Consider the following 17,207-nt stretch of genomic DNA (forward strand, 5'->3'; position numbering starts at 1 on the left):
GACCAAGCCATATTCGTTCATCGCTCTCTGGCTAGCTGCCCCTAACCCGTGCACCACCAAAGTAAAACGCCAGGCCTAAGTGTTTAGGTATGTGCTATCACTGTTGACATATATCCTTTGATAAAGATGAATTTGACATCAGGCCAGCTGCCTGTGGAAGCATCAGTGGTTTAGTGGTAAAATCCATCGTTGCCATCCAGTAAAACGAAAGATTCGATGGGCCCCGTGTTCGATTCACGGCTGATGCAGGAAATAAAAAACCCGCGTCTGGGCCGCGGAATTTCAGTATTTTTTGTCCTTTTATTATTTGCACCGGCTCCCTTATTATTCTTATAAATATTTCTATTTGGTTCATGAGAAACTGCAGCTTAACCAGGAATAAATACGGTGGCTCCATTCGGTATCGCCGTACACAAGCGAAGCAGAGGCTCCTCTTTGATGAAGCGTTAGAATGATCTCGGGGGATATACCATACATGTATAGGGGCATAGCTGTTGGAATATCCAGCAGTGTATACAGCCAGCTGGGGGAGGTGTAGCTGGGGAGACCGTCTGACCTCGTGAACGACATCCTGTATTGTGATTTCAGATGCCTCTAACAAGGCCAAGACTCATGTGTGCAGGCCTTCGTACGTAAAATTTGGCTAATATCCCCATTTAGTCATGAGGAAGACGCATACACAAGCTCACGAACGTGATTTACGACCCTCTCTAAGGAGACTTTGTTTAACCTTGTATTGAATTCGTTACTCCTGTCGTGTATTCTAGGTTCATTCAGACTTCTGCAGAAGTATGCCTCTTGCCCCCCATTAGGACCATGCAAACCAACGGACCCCTAATTAATACCCGTAACCGCGGATGACGGAAACGACAAGGAGACTCCTATTCCTTTAAATCATAGCTGAACAGAACAGCCCCCCAAATGCAACCACAGCAGAACCAAATATACCAGCGCGGCCTAGGCCGGACCCAACCCTCCGCCCAGCAGCCCCCGGCCCCGCCCCCCTCCTCGACCCTCTGCAACCCGCGCCCGCACCGGAGCAACCCCTGGGCCTACCCAAAACCGGGCGAGACCATGGCCCTGCGCCAACGCTTCTACACCTCGGCGGCGCTGCTGCGGGGCACCCTGCCGCTCTACGGCCGCGACACGCACGACCCGGCCGAGTACCAGCAGCGCTTCGCCGCGCGGCAGCGGCTCGTCATGATCGCGCGCCAGTGGCGGACCGGCGGGATCCTCCCGCCGGGGCCCTACCCTTCCCTCTCCAACAACAACAACAGCAGCCGCCACCAACCAACGAGCTGGACATGGGCGTGACCCTGGGCGAGGCCGTCACGCAGTGCGCCCGCGACCTGGACGCCTACTTCTTCGCCGGCGCCCTGCTGGGCCAGGGCACCAAGACGCACCACGTCTCGGTGCACATCATCAGCGACCCGACCTTCGCGGCACGCTGGCAGCCCTGTATGCCGCCCGGCGGCGGCGGCCCCCGCCGCAGGGCGCGACGTGGTGCGACGACGTCGACGGCAACGGCAACCCGGTGCAGCCGCCGCCGCCGCTGGTGCTGACCAAGTACAGCGAGCCCTTCTCGCACATCGAGCTGGTGTCGGGCGGGGGCGTCACCTTCGACATCCTGTTCGTCGCGCTCCTGCACGAGCTCGTGCACGCCTACCTCCAGAGCTTTCACGAGGGCCGCGGCGTCGAGGCCGGGTCGCTGGACGTACATGGCCCGACGTTTCACCACCTGCATGCGCAGATGATCCAGTATGTGAAATCGTGGGGTCCCGACTTCGCTCGTGTGTGATGGGCATCGGCTGGCGCATATCAAGTAATAAGGAGTACTAGAAAAGTGCAAGAGTAGATGCAGCGCTGCCACAAGGTTGATTGCCCGGACTTGGTCGTGCTGATGGTCCTTCCTGGCCGGACAGTCATTTCACGAAATAAGGCTCGAGATAGGGGTTTGATAGGTGTCAGTATCCAATAAATGCATTACATCCTGTAGCCCGTACCATCATTATTCCCTGATGACGTTGAGTCCATCCACTCTGTTCAGAAATCCTCGTTTAAATACGTGAGTTGATCTGATCTGATCATGTAAAGCTGGCATGATACCACCCCCCAGAACGCCGCGAATCATATGCGTATAAAAATGTATATCCTCGCCAATCTTTGGCTCAACTATGTCTTGACCTGCTTCACCATCCAGGTAAGCAGATCCACCTTGGTGACGACGGCCAGGGGCTTGCTCAGCGACTTTTCAGTTCCGTTGGCGGGTTCTGTCACAACGGCGGCACTGTTCCACTCAAAGAACTTGCTGAGCTCGGTCAGGGGGGTGTTCATGGTGATCTCCACAAACTTCCTGCGCTTGCCGCCCTTGCCCTTGCGGAGATCGGTCACGACCTCGTCCATCCGTCCAAAGTCGAACATTACATCCTTGACGGGGGTCTGGCCAGTGGCGCGGCCGCGCGAGATGTAGCTGAGGAGGTTACCCAGGGTGACGAGACCGACCAGCTTTCCGCCGGGGCCGGCCAACACGGGCAGCTGATCGAAACCTTTCTCTCGCATGGTCTCGATGGCTTCGGAGCAGAGGCTTGACGAAATCACCGAAGTCACCGGCTTGAGTCGGAGAGCGCTGACGGTCGCGCCGGCGTAAGGGTCCTTCTGGTCGGATACGCTCTCCTTGGCAACAGTCTCCTTTGCGGCCTTGTCGGTTTCTGAGAGCAGGTCGTTGGCGGACAGCCAATCGTCATCTGCGAATTTGCTGAGGTAGCTCCTGATGCTATCGGGCAGGACGACGACAACGAGATCATCCTTGCTAAGCTTCAGGTCCTTAACGGCCTGGATCATGGCCGCCATGGCACTGCCGGAGCTGCCTCCAACCAGGAGGCCTTCCTCGGCAATGAGCCTGCGTGCCAACTGGAAGCTTTCCACGTCCTCAGTCTTGTACCACTTGTCAACGGCCTCGCGCACCAGTACTTCAGGAATGAAGTCGTAACCGATACCCTCGACCTTGTAAGGCTGATCACGGTGCTCTTCGTTGAGGTTCTCGGGCAGGGCCAGGATACTGCCCTGAGGATCGGCCGCTACGATCTTGACGTCTTTGTTGTGCTTCTTCAGGCCCTTCGAGAGACCACTAATGGTGCCTCCCGTGCCGGCGCCTGCCACCAAGCAGGTCACGCGACCGCCAGTCTGGGTCCAGATCTCCTCGGCCGTGCCGAACTCGTGTGCGAGCGGGTTGTCCTGGTTCGAGTATTGGTCCAGGATATGGGCATTGGGGAGCTCCTTTACCAGTCGTCGCGCGACACCGATGTGACTTTCGGGTGCGTCCCAGGCGGCCTGGGTCGGGGTACGGATGATGGTGGCGCCGAGAGCGCGCAGCACACTGACCTTCTCGGCGCTCATCTTCTCGGGCAGGGTGATGATGGTCTTGTAGCCTTTGATGGCACCGACCAGGGCCAGGCCGATACCGGTGTTGCCGCTGGTGGGCTCGATGAGGGTGTCGCCGGGCTTGATACGACCGGAGCGCTCGGCCTCCTCAATCATGCGCAGGGCGATGCGGTCCTTGACGGAGCCGCCGGCATTGAAGAGTTCGACCTTGGCGTAGACCTCGCATTCGATGCCGAGCGACTGGGGAATCTTGTTGAGACGGACGAGCGGCGTGTTGCCAATGAGTTCTGTGGCCGAGAGAGCGGTGGCAGGCGGAGGGGGACGGTGAAGGAGCGAGGTTGCGCTGTTGGCGCCGTTGGTGGTGGCCATGGTGAGAGAGGGCAGTAGGTGGACAGTTGTTTGCTGCTTGATTTCTGATCGAGTGAAAGAGAGGACAAAATATTTAAACAGGAGGTAAAAAGGCAGACTGTCTACTTTGTGGTCTTCTCGGAGGTGAGCACAGCTGAAGAGCAACGGAGAAAGGAATCGAGGATCAGTCGACTTTTTGTTTTTCGCCCCGCCAAAGCCGGCTTTATGCGAAAGTAGGCACGAAGGGTATAGACATCCCACCTAGTGGGTCATCCCTGTCCGATTCAGCCCAGTACAGAGACTATCCAGGAAGCATATGAGCAGACAGCGTTGCACAGCAACTGATCAAATCCGATACAGAGGCTCATACAGTTAGTTGCCTCTTCAACCAGCGGCAGGGCTTTCACCTTCTCCTCTAAGAACTTGAAGTCTTTCTTTTATTATACACGTGCATAATCTTAGCCCGCCGATTTGCCTTTGGCAGAAACGTGTTTGTCACTGGAGTTTCGACGCTAAAAGACCAACACATACTCCGCTTGGACCCTGACAACGACCTAAGATACGAACGACCATGGGGCCGTCCCTCTTGACCGACTTAGCAACTGCAAATCCCACTCCAGCTCATCTTCACAGTATGTCACGCCATATTCAACCACCCACGGCTGATTTGCCACATATGTTGATGAAGATTTTACAAAGTACTCCAATGACACACTGTGGGAAGCCAATGACGATCCCTCGAGACCCTTTCAAGATGTGTCACGATGTCTTCAGCATCAAGCCATTCATCGTCCGTCTGGATATGGGCGAGCAGTCTTCTCCGCTACACTCGCTACCCTTCTTAGTGAGCTGGGCAATACATAACCGACTCTAAAATCCCCCAAATTAGAAGAATCTGGTCATTAACGTCCTAAGGTTCGAAAGTGTGCCTGTCTCAAAACCCTTATTCTGAAGCTACAGGTCAACGCTTCTTCCTCACCTGCACATGAACCTAACAGTACCCAGCTGCTACAAAACCTTTATGCTGCTGCACCTTATAGTCGCAACTTTCAAGTCACAATGCGTTGCAAACATGCTTCGAAAAACGCACTGCGATTTGTGCTATTGTAGTTGATGGTTACCCCCGTATAACGTTAAATGCATACCTCAATGCAGAGAGATGCAGATCCTCTCAAGCTCAAGCCCAATAGTGTCTCCACCAGGAGGAAAGTGGCTGGCTGGTGGTCCGCTAAGCCACAACTCCGTCTCTTGCGCTGAATTTTTCCACATGGATTCAAAACATCTTCCTCTTTCCAATCCACAACATATTCAATAGGATTTCCTATATTCATACGAACGACGGTGGCAGACCCCTACAAGAATGCAAACGTGGCTTGCAGCTCTCCTCAATACAGAGAACTCACCTCTTTGACAGCACAGTCCCTAGCTGGCTATGGGAAGGATTCTTGTAGATCCTATCCTGGTATCAGTGCAAACAATGGACTATCGAAAAGGTAGGCACATAACTTAGCCAGCAAGAGCGTTGGCTACATACTTGGTCACTCTCCAGCACCCCCAGGCTTCTGCCAGGAGACATTACTTGTGATCCAGTACAAGTCAATATCGGTCTTCTGCCATGCTCGGTCAGTGTTAGTTTTCCACTTCTGATCTTGAGCTGGATACCTCATCTCGAGTGTACAAGACAAGAGCAAACTCGTACAACGTTCTTTGAGTGCGGGACCTCCTGGCCACCAGCGTCGAGGATTTCGCAATTATTCTGTTGTCACATTTCACGCAATCGATATCATAGTTACGAGCATATACTCTATCAATTTCAATTACCTCCAACGTGCTGTGTAGGGGTCGATAAAAACATGGATACAAGTCCCTTCTACCTCTCTTCGAGGTTCTTCGAAAGTCCTCATTGCGTGTTGCGAATTTCATAATTCTATGTCTTAATACAAAGAGTCTCCAACACTTGGGGGACAAGGCTATCTTGGTGAAACAATTTAGGCGTACCACTCACCACCGATCCACCGGTTGAAGAAATCCAGAGATCCCTTGGGCTGGTTGAAAGGCACCATGTGGCCAGCTTCATAGACGCGCATGAAGGTGAAGTTGCCACTGGTCTTCACCTGGCCGTAGGCCTTGTCATCAACAGTAAGATCGGTCATCTTGGCAGAGTTGAAGTCCTTCTTGCCACCCCAGACAAGGGCCTCGCTCCAAGCCTTGTTGCCGAGCCAGTTGCAGATGTAATCAGCATCACCGGCGTAGATGAGGACGGGAATTTGCTTGAGCAGATCGGGGACAAGGAGGTGGAATGGCTTGGACCAATCACCGTTAAAGAGGAAGTTCCGGTTGAGCTCGCTGTTGCAGCTCTCGTAGCCAGTAACCTCGGCACCGAGAGCCTTCATGACCTCGGGCTGGTTCAAGTACGAGGCGATCCAAGCAGATTGGCTGTAGCAAAGGTTCTCGGGGTCCTTGCACTTCTCACGGATATCGTACACGTTGTAGCCAGAGCGTTGGAAAGGACCGATCAGGGCGTTATTGCAGTAAATGGCACTGGGAACGCAGTTCCACACGCTCTGGGAATCGTAGCAGCCCTGAATAAGAGACTGACATCTGGGCAGAGCGTTGTCCATGGACTGGCATCGCTCTCATCGAGAATAGGACCGTAATGGCTGCCATCGTCGCCACATGCCATGGGACGGTACTCCGCATACTGAGTCTTGGGGTCTGTCAAGCCGTTGCCGATGGCAATGCTCTTGAGGTTGATGTTACGGTTCTTGTGGGACAGGATCTCGGACGCAAATACAGGAATGTAGTGGCCAGCGTACGATTCACCAGTGATGTGGAATGGCTGCTCAGCATACTCGGGGAAGTTGTGGAAGAACAGGGTCAGGAGAGCGTAGATGTCCTTGCTAGCAGCGACCGTGCTGCTGACGGAGCCGCCACTGTACGAGTAACCAGTGTTGACGGGCTGGTCGATGAAGATGACCGAGGCGTTGCTGTTCCACGAGTAGTCGTTGTACACCAGCTTGAGCTTGGAGTCGACGCTGGAGGGGCCGAGCTCCATGAAGAGACCCATCATGGAGGAGCAACCGGGGCCACCGTTCAGCCAGAGGACGACGGGGTCGTTCTTGGGGTCGTTTCGGGACTCGAAGAACCCTGTTTGCCAATAGCAGGTTAGTGAACTGTCGGAGCGTGCGGCATCATCAGAAAGAGAGGCTTACAGTAGAACAAGTGCTTGTCGTTAGCCTCGTCATCAAGGTATCCACTGTATTGCTTGACCTTGTCGACGCCCAAGGCCGAAGGGTCAACCTTCTTGGCGCGGAGGTTGTAGGCCTCGAGGCTGCCATCAACCTTGCGCTGGTTGACGCCGTCTCTCCCGACCCACATGCTCTGGATGTCAGCGCCCTTCACGACGTGATCCCACTCGCTGTCAGGCTTGCGCTTGTGAGGCTTGGGCTTCTGCTGGGCGATCATGGTGTGGGCCTTCTCCATGAAGCCTGGAACCAGCAGGCTCAGCTCATCCCAAAGGCCCTTGGCTTCGGTGGGAATCTGGAGGACATCCTCGACGACGTTGTGAATGGTGTCCTCGATGCCTCCGAGGACTTGCTGCTCTTGGGCTGCTACCGATGAAATCGCTGCCGACGAGGCAAGCACGGCGGCTAAGGTCTTGGAGAACCCCATGTTGGCCGCACGACTTAGTGAAATGAAGAAGCAAACAGCAAGGACTTCTTGGATACTGATAAAGACGATGGATAGATAGATGGATGGATGTAAGTCGGAAGTACTAGAAGAGTTGGATGGGAATTGGGAATTGGGAATGCGGGTTTTATCAATGAATGCTTGACTAAGTTGCGTGGGTTGCGCGTTTCGGAGGGAAGCAGGAAGGGTGCTTGAGCTCCCTCCTATGTACCTTAGCTCTAGTGTTAGTGTCTAGGTTCCTGGAGATAAGCCCAGGAGATGGATCTTGTGACAACAGCCAAGGCCCATACTACGGGGGCGGATCACAAATCCGGAGAGTCGCTTAGCTGCTTCCCATCTACCGATCATTGGCCCATTTGAAGGCAGCAGCGTTTGACGCATCTGCATCAAAACACGATCATAAGCCTGATTCAAAAAACCAAAACGTATCTGTTATCCAAAGTGGTAAAACCTTTATCACATATACTATGTAGCTTTTGTATAGAGCTATCGAGGAAGCACTATGGCAGACCGAAGCCCCCTAGAACTCGCATGATGTAGGTCCGTACTTCGTAAGTCAGGTACATCATTGATCTGCATCCACAGCTTGTGCCACAACCAGCACCCTTCGCCTGCCTCGTCACTTGGTCACCCGTCCAACGTGGCTAGAGGTCGAGTCCCACCAATAGTTCAAAGTCGTGCCCTCTTACGTTTCACTTCTGGTACGGGTCTCCAGGCCATTTCATCATCGTTCGTTTCGCTAGCAACCCCAATCGCATGAGGGAAGCAGATACCAATAACAATAAATAACCGCGTTCGCCCTAGGTAGAGGTTGAAATAAATCGGATAACCCCTTTTCAGCAGAGAAATACCGTTGTTATCTCACGCATCATTACGGTGTACGTTCTGATAGAAATGACTTGGGACATGCAGTATCAGTACCTTGATGGCAAGCCAAGTTAACAAGTCCGGAGCCCGAGAAAACACAGGTACGGTCCGTAGGTCAAGCCACTGTGGCTGTGGCCCCGACCCGCAATGAGGTATGCGTTGCCTGAATAAAAATATGTGAAGTGAGAACCCGACGCCTAGTGCAGTTCCGATAGACCCCTCCATACCAGCCTGCCCCTCCATTCAAAACCCAGATATCCCATCCATTATCTGCGGCTCAGGACCAGGGAGAGAGAAAAACAAAAAGACGAGGTCGACACTGCCCGGCAGCACTCAGCAAGCAAACCTCCCACAAACCGCAACCATGTCGCGCCAAATAAACCAGCCCAGCAACCAGATCAAGCTCACCAACGTGAGCCTGGTGCGCCTGAAGAAGGGCAAGAAGCGCTTCGAGATCGCCTGCTACAAGAACAAGGTGCTGGAGTGGCGGCAGGGCATCGAGACGGACCTGGACGAGGTGCTGCAGATCCCCAACGTCTTCCTGAACGTGTCCAAGGGCCAGACGGCGCCCAAGGAGGACCTGGCCAAGGCCTTCGGCAAGGACCGGCCCGTCGACGACATCATCCTCGACATCCTGAGCAAGGGCGAGCTGCAAGTCGGCGAGAAGGAGCGCGCCGCGCAGCTCGACCGCGTCCACACCGAGGTCATCAGCATCGTCTCCAGCAAGCTCGTCGACCCCGCACCAAGCGCGTCTACACGACCGGCATGATCGACAAGGCGCTCGACATGCTCAGCTCGCAGGCGCACCAGGGGGCCGGCGACAAGAGCGCCACGGCCAGCGGGACGGGCACACCGGCGACCGGGGACGACGCCGAGGCGAAACCGAGAGCCAAGGAGCACGTGTGGACCGGCGTTGTCACAACCAAGAGCGCAAAGAGTCAAGCCCTCGAAGCCATGAAGGCCCTTATTGCGAACCAGCCCATCCCCGTTTCGAGGGCCCGCATGCGACTCAGAATCACATGTTCCACGAATGTGTTAAAACAGGCTGTCAAAGCGCCCAAGACGACAGAGGCTGCAGAGGGGGAGCAGAAGGTGGCACCAGGGACAGTGAAGGACAAGATATTGGGCTACGTCGAGCAGGTCGAGTCTCAAGACGTGATGGGATCAGAGTGGGAAGTAGTTGGCTTCGTCGAGCCAGGTGCCTTTAAGGCTCTCTCAGATTTCTTGGGCAACGAAACGAGGGGACAAGGCGAGTCGAGGTGCTGGACATGGCAGTAACTCACGAAGACGACTAGAGCGTATTCCTTCTGCGGTAGACATAGCATGGCTCGGCGTTGATGACTTCATGGCACACATTATTTGATCTTAACGAATTTATTTGGCATAGTGCATAGATACCACCATCCAGTTTCATCAATTATCAACGTCACAAACGTGCATCGTTATCATGGCTTTTGGGGAAGACGATGTCTCTTAACTTTTTTAGAGTACATCCATCACTGACCGAACCCTTTCCGTAAAGCAAAGTCGCATGAATTTCATGACCATACGACACCAATGATGCACGTGTAATTTCAGTCCAGCCTTCACGCCAATATTCCCATCGCAATGAATGACCAGACCATGAAACCACCCTTTTTGCCATAGCATTCGTAACGTTTAACCACCCTTCTTCTTGGAGACACCGACAGTCCGGCCGCGACGACCAGTCGTCTTGGTGTGCTGACCACGGACACGGAGACCCCAGTAGTGACGGAGACCACGGTGAGCGCGGATCTTCTTGAGGCGCTCGAGATCGTCACGGAGCTTGGAGTCGACACCGTTGGCGAGGACCTGAGAGTCCTTGCCGTCGACGATATCGCGCTGTCTGTTGAGGAACCAGGTGGGGATCTTGTACTGGGTGGGGTTCTGGATGATGGTGACGATACGCTCGAGCTCTTCCGAGGTGAGCTCACCGGCGCTGTAGCAATTGTATTAGTCCCTGTATTTCCTATCCCAGTGATATCGGTTGGGCTGGTTTATTCGTACCGCTTGTTCAGATCGACATCGGCCTTCTTGCAGACCAAGTTGGAGTAACGACGGCCGACACCCTTGATGCGGGTGAGGGCGTACATTACCTTCTCTTCACCCTTGACATTGGTGTTGAGGAGACGCAAGATCTATGGGTGTTCCTGTTAGCCAATCCACTCCTTCCATGATATCTCGCTCTGATCGACCGCGTAAAGTGATTGGGATATGTGCCGAGGGAGGGAAAAGTTCCCTCGGGTGTCGCCAGCGTGCACAATGCAGCGCTGATGGGGAAACTGATTGCGGGCAGTTAAATGGAGGCCTAGACTTACGAACTGGAAGTTCGTCTTCTCTCCCGAGACGAGCGACATGATGGGCAACTGTTGGTGGTGAGTTGCCTTTGATTTTTGACTGTCGAGAGAATCACAAGTCACAGAAAAGGTGTGTTAAAATCCGGACTGGGTCTAATTTTCGCAATTGCAGAAAGTGTGGTGCGCTGCCCCGGCCCCGGAAAAACCCTTCGCAATTTTTGTGCGCCCAAAGTCGGGCGGGGGCCACTGCAGTGGGATCCTCCGAAAACTTTCCTAGGGTTGACTACTAAACAGTTCAAGTTCTGTTACCACATGCAAACTTCCTCCAGCACACGCAGAACTTCAACCCCCATTCGACAAATCAACTGAACGGCATTGGTGCTTTGGATGTTGGGCCATCATCCATCAGAAGTTGATGTTGACTACGCGCCAACTTTAAAACGGGATTTTATACCAACATATGGGCGAAGTACATCATCTTCCTAGGTGGTAGTATGTATGCGCTTGCTTGCGAAGCAGACTCTTCAGCCAGCCAGATGCATTTAATATCACGCATCTAGCATATCGGTATGCCCGATCCTGGTGTCTCGACTAAACATTATATGCTTCTCAAGATTTTATTCTGGTCATTCGAGCTTTACCGTTTGGTTTGTGTGCCAATGGACTCGGACGTCGGCTGCCTGATGGCTGGTCCTTGTTTCCCCCTTTGCCTTACATTCCTTATTCAGCAGTTCCCTTTTCAAGAAAGTTCTTGATAAGCCTGGAATACAATTGTGGGTGGCCTATGATGAAAGAAATCAAATACTCTCGATCAGATTATATTCTATGTGAGCTATTCATACACTGAAAATTCTGAGGCCTGTTGGATACCTAAGGGTTTTGTAATACGTGTTCAACTCGTCAAACCTGTTGCAACTACATAGCTAGCTTAAAGTAATCATATACATTACAGTAATCAGAGTGTGTTCAGAGGCGTGAGCGTACAAGGTCCTTTTCGAATGACCCAATCCTGACGAACATTTCTACCAGCCCAACGCTCTTATGTGATATTGATGGACTGTTACGCGGGCATGAATGAGTTCATATCAAACAGTCGTTTCTGGTATTTCTTGAAGATAGTGGCAGAACATAAGTGCCACTACTCCCTCCCTGTTTGCCATCAATACCTAAGTTGATGGCTACATGTATGCATACATAATCCTCTTAAACGCCTAAGCAATGTTTTAAGCCAGTAACCATGTCGTCAATCAAGTGGGTTCCCTGTGCATGTGCCAGTCACCCCATGCCATCGATAATCGTCTTACCGGCGCCTGGCAAAGCGCATCTGAGGAAATTCCAATGGCAGCGCCAACTTGGCAACCTGCATCTTTCCCTTCCCTCCATCTGGATCTTTCCTGACGAGTACCTTACCACCTATTTGGCGGTAATATTGCGTAAACTCCTTCTCGGTCATGCCGAGGTCGTAGCGCAGAGTCTCAGTATTGAATTCGTAGTTTTCCAGAATGGAGACGAGGGCACAGCAGTATGTCTTCAAGAGATCCGTGTGACGCTTTCGTACGTCTCCGCCATCCGAGAATTTCCGTCTGATACTGTCGATGAGTTGTACGGGAGCGGGTTCCAAGAGTTCCTGCAGCTTCTTACGGTCTGGAAGCTTGAAAGAGCCTCGGTCTTTGCCGTTTCCCATGCTCTTGGAAATGGTGAGGAGACAGCTTATATAGCGTAGTATACGCAAATTTTGAACTGGATGAAGACTTCTTGCAACATTCCAGAAGCTCTCTGTCACGTACTTGTTCGGGTTCGTGAGGGGGCTCTGTTTCTTGGCAATATCTTGCCAGTCCTTGATAGGAATCGAGGATAGAAGATCGGCGCCAATCAGCTCTTCGGGCTTGTAGACGTCCTGAATCTCCGTGGCTTCGAAGTTCCCGGGAGGGACTGGTTTGGACTGATCGGCGGCTGCTTGGAGCTGTTCTCTCGATGCGATGCCTCGTGCAGCTTCCGAAATCGAATCCATCATGGCCATAGACGAGGAGTCAAGCTTAGTAGCACCTTCGGTATTTGACTTGGCCGGGCCAATAGCATTCTCGGTAAGAGAGGCGATGGCCTTCTTCGCTTTCTTGGTACCGAATTCCATGCCAAGCGTATTTCGCTGCTCTGTCATAGTCTACAAGCCGTTTAGTTAATACCATCAACCAATATGGAGGCCTGGACTGGAGGATGCATACCTTGAAATCAGCGGAGTCGGCAGCGTTGTCCTCCGGAGCTTTCTGTGCACGAGGGACTCCGCGCACCGTCATCTTCTTCGCTTCAATCACATCGAGCTTTCCCGTCGTGGGATCGAAAACGCCGATGTAATGCTTGAGATGCGACTCGACCCCGCCATTTCCGTCCTCCTTGGCAGTATAATCGACTCGGTCGGTGTTTGCATGTAGCAGCAATTCGGGCGGAGAAGCCTTCTTGGTCTTCTTCGATACGGGTTTGGTGTAGGCCTGGAAGCTTAGAGGAGGGACGGAGAGGCCGGGTGTCGATGCGACGACGGGTGCGCATTCGCGGGCACTTTGTACCGAAGCGATCTTGACGATCTGCGGTTGTTGTTGTGGTGGTGCTGCTTGTCGAGCTTTCTTCGCCTTCCTCTCTTTGCTCGAGCCTGAGCCCTCGTCTGTTTTGCGCTTGCTTTCCATTGTCTACGGTTGCCTGACGTCCGGTTCGCGGGTCGCGTATTGGGATGCGGAATTGTTGGATTTGTACCCGTACCTTGACTTCAAAAAATAATTTTTGGAGTATTAAATTCTGCCGCCTTCAATGGGCAACATCCTTGTTGGCGGTGAGTTAAGGTTGTGCCAGTGGATGCAGCAGCTGGGCTAATCTAGTGGGGCCTATATTTGTATTCTTGGACGGACCTTTGATAGATGTTCGAATCAAGGGTTAACACTTGAATATCTACTCGAGAAATAGCTGGCTTCTAAAACATTAATTACAGGTAGGTAAGAATGCATTCTATGAGCCGAAAATATGTGGACGATTGCTGTGGCAACATTCCATGAACCACTAGACATATTCAACGGTTGCTCTATCATAATCAACTAGATGCCTACCTCAGTATTTAGGTAATTCACGTGGAACAAGTGAGATGATACATTAACAATTAACGAATCGGATAAAGCTTCGCAATAGGATATATGTGGAATTTTGATCCCATTAAGAAGATAGCCTTACTACCTACTCGTACATTCATTCTTTACTAGGAATACACAGTCGCATCACGAGTTGAACGTTGCCTGTACAGATAACCATAAAGCCCAAGGGTTGCATACATTTGTCTCAAGGCAAAGTCTGAACTGAGACAAACACTTATTCCCAATACTCCGGCGTAGGCTAGAAGTCGGCAATGGTTTTGGTAAATCAGATATAACCCCCAACGCCATGCGGTTTTCAAGTCGATAATGCTATTTTGTTGTGTTTCAACGGCTCCTCAGATGCTGAACCAAAGGCTCAAGAATGGGTTGAGCCCACTCTAGTGGCCTGCGGGGCGTTTCGGGAGTGCTTGCACGGGACGTCGCTCCTGGTCCGACTCCTTCCCGGGCACCTCCCGTAGTGCGTCGCAGGCCAGGGAGCTGCTGAAGCGCGGATGCGTCTCGCGCCGGTCGCTGCCGTGCGAGCGCGTGGCGGACAGGCAGGCACCGTCGACGCTGGTGTTGCGCGACGCGCAGGGGCTGATGCCGCTCATGTGGCTGTGGGCGCCGTGGCTCGTCCGGCGCTGCTTCTTGCCGAAGCTGAAGGCGAAGGCGTTCAGGATCTTCTGGTGCTCCAGGTTCTGCTGCGTGAAGGGCCTGTCCAGGTGGGCGTAGCCGTCGCTGTCGTCGTCGCCCCTCGACGACGACGACGACTTCCCTTTCTTGGACCGGCTGGGCCGAAACCCCGTTAGAGTTCGTATGAAGCGAGACGGCGACTTGGAGCCTTCACTGTTGGGGGTGACAGTGCCTGTGCCTGGTGTTTCATTCTCGCCGGAACTGGTGGACGGTTTCCGTCCGTGGCTCCACCATTTGCTCTTGGCCATGATCATCTAGAGCCGTAGTAATGATGAGACGAAAGAAACGAGTGATGAGGAAGGTTTTGATTCAAAGCTGATGTCAAGTTGGTATATGTCTAGTTCACACAGGAAGACGTTCAGTCTGGTGTTGTTTGTTTGCGAGCCGTTGCACGCCTTGGCAGGCGAGTGTAGGCTGAAGACATTGATTGATATACCGGAACGAGGAGGATGAAGAAGTAAAGTTTGCTCCCCAGCAGCAGCAACATGAACTGATATCTTCATGCACACTTCCAGTGGCAATGGGGTCGGTCTCTACGTAGGTATGCGGGGAAGGTTTACGGGGTCGGTCACAGTCATGCACGATGGCGTCACTCCTATCGAACCCCCAGTGGTATCTGTTCGGGCGAATCAACAACCGAGCATTTCCCCGTCCTGCTTACGATCAGCTGTTTACAAACAGCCACTCAGCGTCAAGGTTCATAAGTCTCGATGCTAACGAGGGGTCGGGGGTAGTTTTTATAGCCAAGCTGGCGTGACTATAATCGCGTTGTAGTGGTGCTAGTATTACGTACGGTTCCAAGGTCGACGTCCGCCGTTTCCACCAGTGCGTCTCCGTTGTCACTGAATGGTGTCCTTGGGTATTGCAATGGAACGGCGTGAACTATGAAGCGAACACAAATTCGGGGTTTTTCGGATGACAGAACCAAGATCGGTTGCTGGTGATTGTTCTTCTCCTGGCCTTCTTACTTGGCGCAAATAGGACAAGACTTCGCAGTCGTGATAATCTCAGGAGCATTCAATTCCTCAAAACACCCAATAATTGCTTCACGTCTTCCAAGTTGTCTTGGGTATCCTCTTAGACCGGTAAACGGGTACTCTGGGTAGGTCGGGTATATGCTGTCTGTCGGTATAGACTGGTTTGAGTTTACTACCACGTGACCGTTGCTCCGCTCGTGGGCGCGTCGCTGTAGAAACACGACACATTGAGTCTCGAAGCAAACTTGCATATGATGCTTCTCATTCTGCATCTGATCCGACTTTCTGGCTCCTTGCTTCATTCTACCCACCCTATGGATCCTTCGGCTTACGCGACCGGACTCCCCACGGTCACTGGTTATTAATTCACATCACCATCTAGGAGGAAGCATAGTACTATTGGGCTGAATGTCATATGCCTAGGCAGTTGGTAGGCAGATAACTTTACATAGTGTAGAGCCGTGGCTGGGCTGTCACGTTTACTAGTCTTCAACAGAAAAGCCAAACGACAGCCCGTTGGCATTCAACCCTTTACTCGGGTCAGCCCCCTTTTCCGCACCTGTCGAGTAGATACAGGTTAGTGGCTACATGGCCGCGAACTACCAACTACGTACGTAGGAATCCAGGATCTATTGCAACTTGCCCACACCATGTCGTTTCTATCGATATGCTACGGCAGTAATCGTCGATAGATGAGAAGATGAGAAGATAGGGGCAATCAGTGCTAAATGATGTCAAATTCATCCCATACTTTCGCCTCGCTCTGCGCTTTGCCAAGGCGAAAGAGAAAACCGAACAATAGTCATGGCCACTGCCCAGCACGGCAGCAACGGTTGATGTTTTGCATGGTTTGGACGGTTCTCTGATTCCAAGGGAACGACGAACCCGCTCTCAGACCAAGTTCGTCTCGCTCGAGTCACACCATGCGACGGTATTTGTCGTCCCTATACACGAATCAAACACTCTTCTGCCGCCATTATTGGCTGAAGCGTCCCCAGGCTGGCTGCAGTTGCTCGAGGCCATGCGCAGTGCGCCCACGTTCGTCTTATTGACATGACATGAGAAGGGGACTTCATCATCCGAAGACCTGCAGTGACTACGAGAACGTTAATTGGGGAATTGTGTCGGTACACTGTTATGCCAGAGGAATAATGTCCACCAAGCCCCTCTTGGCAGGAATACTACTAGTCATCGGCAACGTCAAGTCCGTTTGAAGTATTCCAATTGGCGAAGCCGACCTACCAAACAGGAAACTGAGGTTGCCTTTGGTGTCTGTTGCTACTCAGAACGGTGGTTCATTATTGCTTCACGTTGGCTCGGCATCCGATGAACGCCATCTAGTGCTGCGGAAAGGCATCACTCGTCATGGCTCTCGATGTCCAGCTGTGATCTTGCATGGCGACGTTCTAGTATATATGCCAGGGGAAGTCGGCCTTCCAAGTACACATTATCTTTGCTCATCATCACACACACTCGATCCATCAATTCCACAAGCCACATAGCCATACAGATACAGAGTTCTATACTCAAGGTCTCCTATACATTTGTTCCCTTTTCGGTCGACTTTGACGCCAAACCTGCAAAGATGTTCTCGACTCAAAAGAAAGATTTATCTGACGGTGTGTGCCGGCGTCCACCGCCATATAAAGGACTCTTCTTGCTAAACTTGGCCTCGCTGGTTCGTCCCGGGGCGGTTGGTGGCCACTTTGTTCGTCGACCAGCATCCTACGAAGATACCGGGCCTTACACAAAACCGCCATGAGAGAACCAAGGCTGTCCAATCTCGGAACATACACGGACCTGCAACATTTCTGCCCGTT

General features: G+C 52.5%; 8 protein-coding genes across 8 annotated transcripts; 2 read left to right on the forward strand and 6 right to left on the reverse strand.

Moving 5' to 3' along the window:
• Positions 1 to 921: 921 nt before the first annotated feature.
• Positions 922 to 1,314, forward strand: PG994_012340 (uncharacterized protein; the record flags this gene model as incomplete). The annotated part of the gene is made up of 1 exon (XM_066863749.1): positions 922 to 1,314. One exon carries the CDS (start codon positions 922 to 924, stop codon positions 1,312 to 1,314), a length of 393 nt encoding a protein of 130 aa, XP_066712859.1.
• A 43-nt stretch (positions 1,315 to 1,357) lies between these two features.
• PG994_012341 (uncharacterized protein) lies at positions 1,358 to 1,720 on the reverse strand (the record flags this gene model as incomplete). The annotated part of the gene is made up of 1 exon (XM_066863750.1): positions 1,358 to 1,720. One exon carries the CDS (start codon positions 1,718 to 1,720, stop codon positions 1,358 to 1,360), a length of 363 nt encoding a protein of 120 aa, XP_066712860.1.
• Positions 1,721 to 2,172: 452 nt separating this feature from the next.
• Positions 2,173 to 3,750, reverse strand: PG994_012342 (CYS4-cystathionine beta-synthase; the record flags this gene model as incomplete). Its single annotated transcript, XM_066863751.1, has 1 exon — positions 2,173 to 3,750. One exon carries the CDS (start codon positions 3,748 to 3,750, stop codon positions 2,173 to 2,175), a length of 1,578 nt encoding a protein of 525 aa, XP_066712861.1.
• Positions 3,751 to 5,717: 1,967 nt separating this feature from the next.
• Positions 5,718 to 7,401, reverse strand: PG994_012343 (carboxypeptidase Y; the record flags this gene model as incomplete). Its single annotated transcript, XM_066863752.1, is given in 3 exon segments — positions 5,718 to 6,311; positions 6,329 to 6,876; positions 6,942 to 7,401. 3 exon segments carry the CDS (start codon positions 7,399 to 7,401, stop codon positions 5,718 to 5,720), a joined length of 1,602 nt encoding a protein of 533 aa, XP_066712862.1.
• A 1,249-nt stretch (positions 7,402 to 8,650) lies between these two features.
• On the forward strand, positions 8,651 to 9,564 carry PG994_012344 (shwachman-Bodian-Diamond syndrome (SBDS) protein; the record flags this gene model as incomplete). The annotated part of the gene is made up of 2 exons (XM_066863753.1): positions 8,651 to 9,001; positions 9,034 to 9,564. 2 exons carry the CDS (start codon positions 8,651 to 8,653, stop codon positions 9,562 to 9,564), a joined length of 882 nt encoding a protein of 293 aa, XP_066712863.1.
• A 381-nt stretch (positions 9,565 to 9,945) lies between these two features.
• On the reverse strand, positions 9,946 to 10,664 carry PG994_012345 (40S ribosomal protein uS13; the record flags this gene model as incomplete). The annotated part of the gene is made up of 3 exons (XM_066863754.1): positions 9,946 to 10,246; positions 10,315 to 10,445; positions 10,626 to 10,664. The coding sequence occupies 3 exons, from the start codon at positions 10,662 to 10,664 to the stop codon at positions 9,946 to 9,948; spliced, it is 471 nt and encodes a 156-aa protein (XP_066712864.1).
• Positions 10,665 to 11,904: 1,240 nt separating this feature from the next.
• Positions 11,905 to 13,282, reverse strand: PG994_012346 (uncharacterized protein; the record flags this gene model as incomplete). Its single annotated transcript, XM_066863755.1, has 2 exons — positions 11,905 to 12,765; positions 12,827 to 13,282. 2 exons carry the CDS (start codon positions 13,280 to 13,282, stop codon positions 11,905 to 11,907), a joined length of 1,317 nt encoding a protein of 438 aa, XP_066712865.1.
• An 833-nt stretch (positions 13,283 to 14,115) lies between these two features.
• Positions 14,116 to 14,658, reverse strand: PG994_012347 (uncharacterized protein; the record flags this gene model as incomplete). The annotated part of the gene is made up of 1 exon (XM_066863756.1): positions 14,116 to 14,658. One exon carries the CDS (start codon positions 14,656 to 14,658, stop codon positions 14,116 to 14,118), a length of 543 nt encoding a protein of 180 aa, XP_066712866.1.
• Positions 14,659 to 17,207: the final 2,549 nt, after the last annotated feature.

Source organism: Apiospora phragmitis (assembly GCF_038363925.1).
Source record: "Apiospora phragmitis strain CBS 135458 chromosome Unknown utg000010l:1.0-9815664.0:1.0-9183399.0, whole genome shotgun sequence".
Classification (NCBI taxonomy): Eukaryota; Fungi; Ascomycota; class Sordariomycetes; order Amphisphaeriales; family Apiosporaceae; genus Apiospora; species Apiospora phragmitis.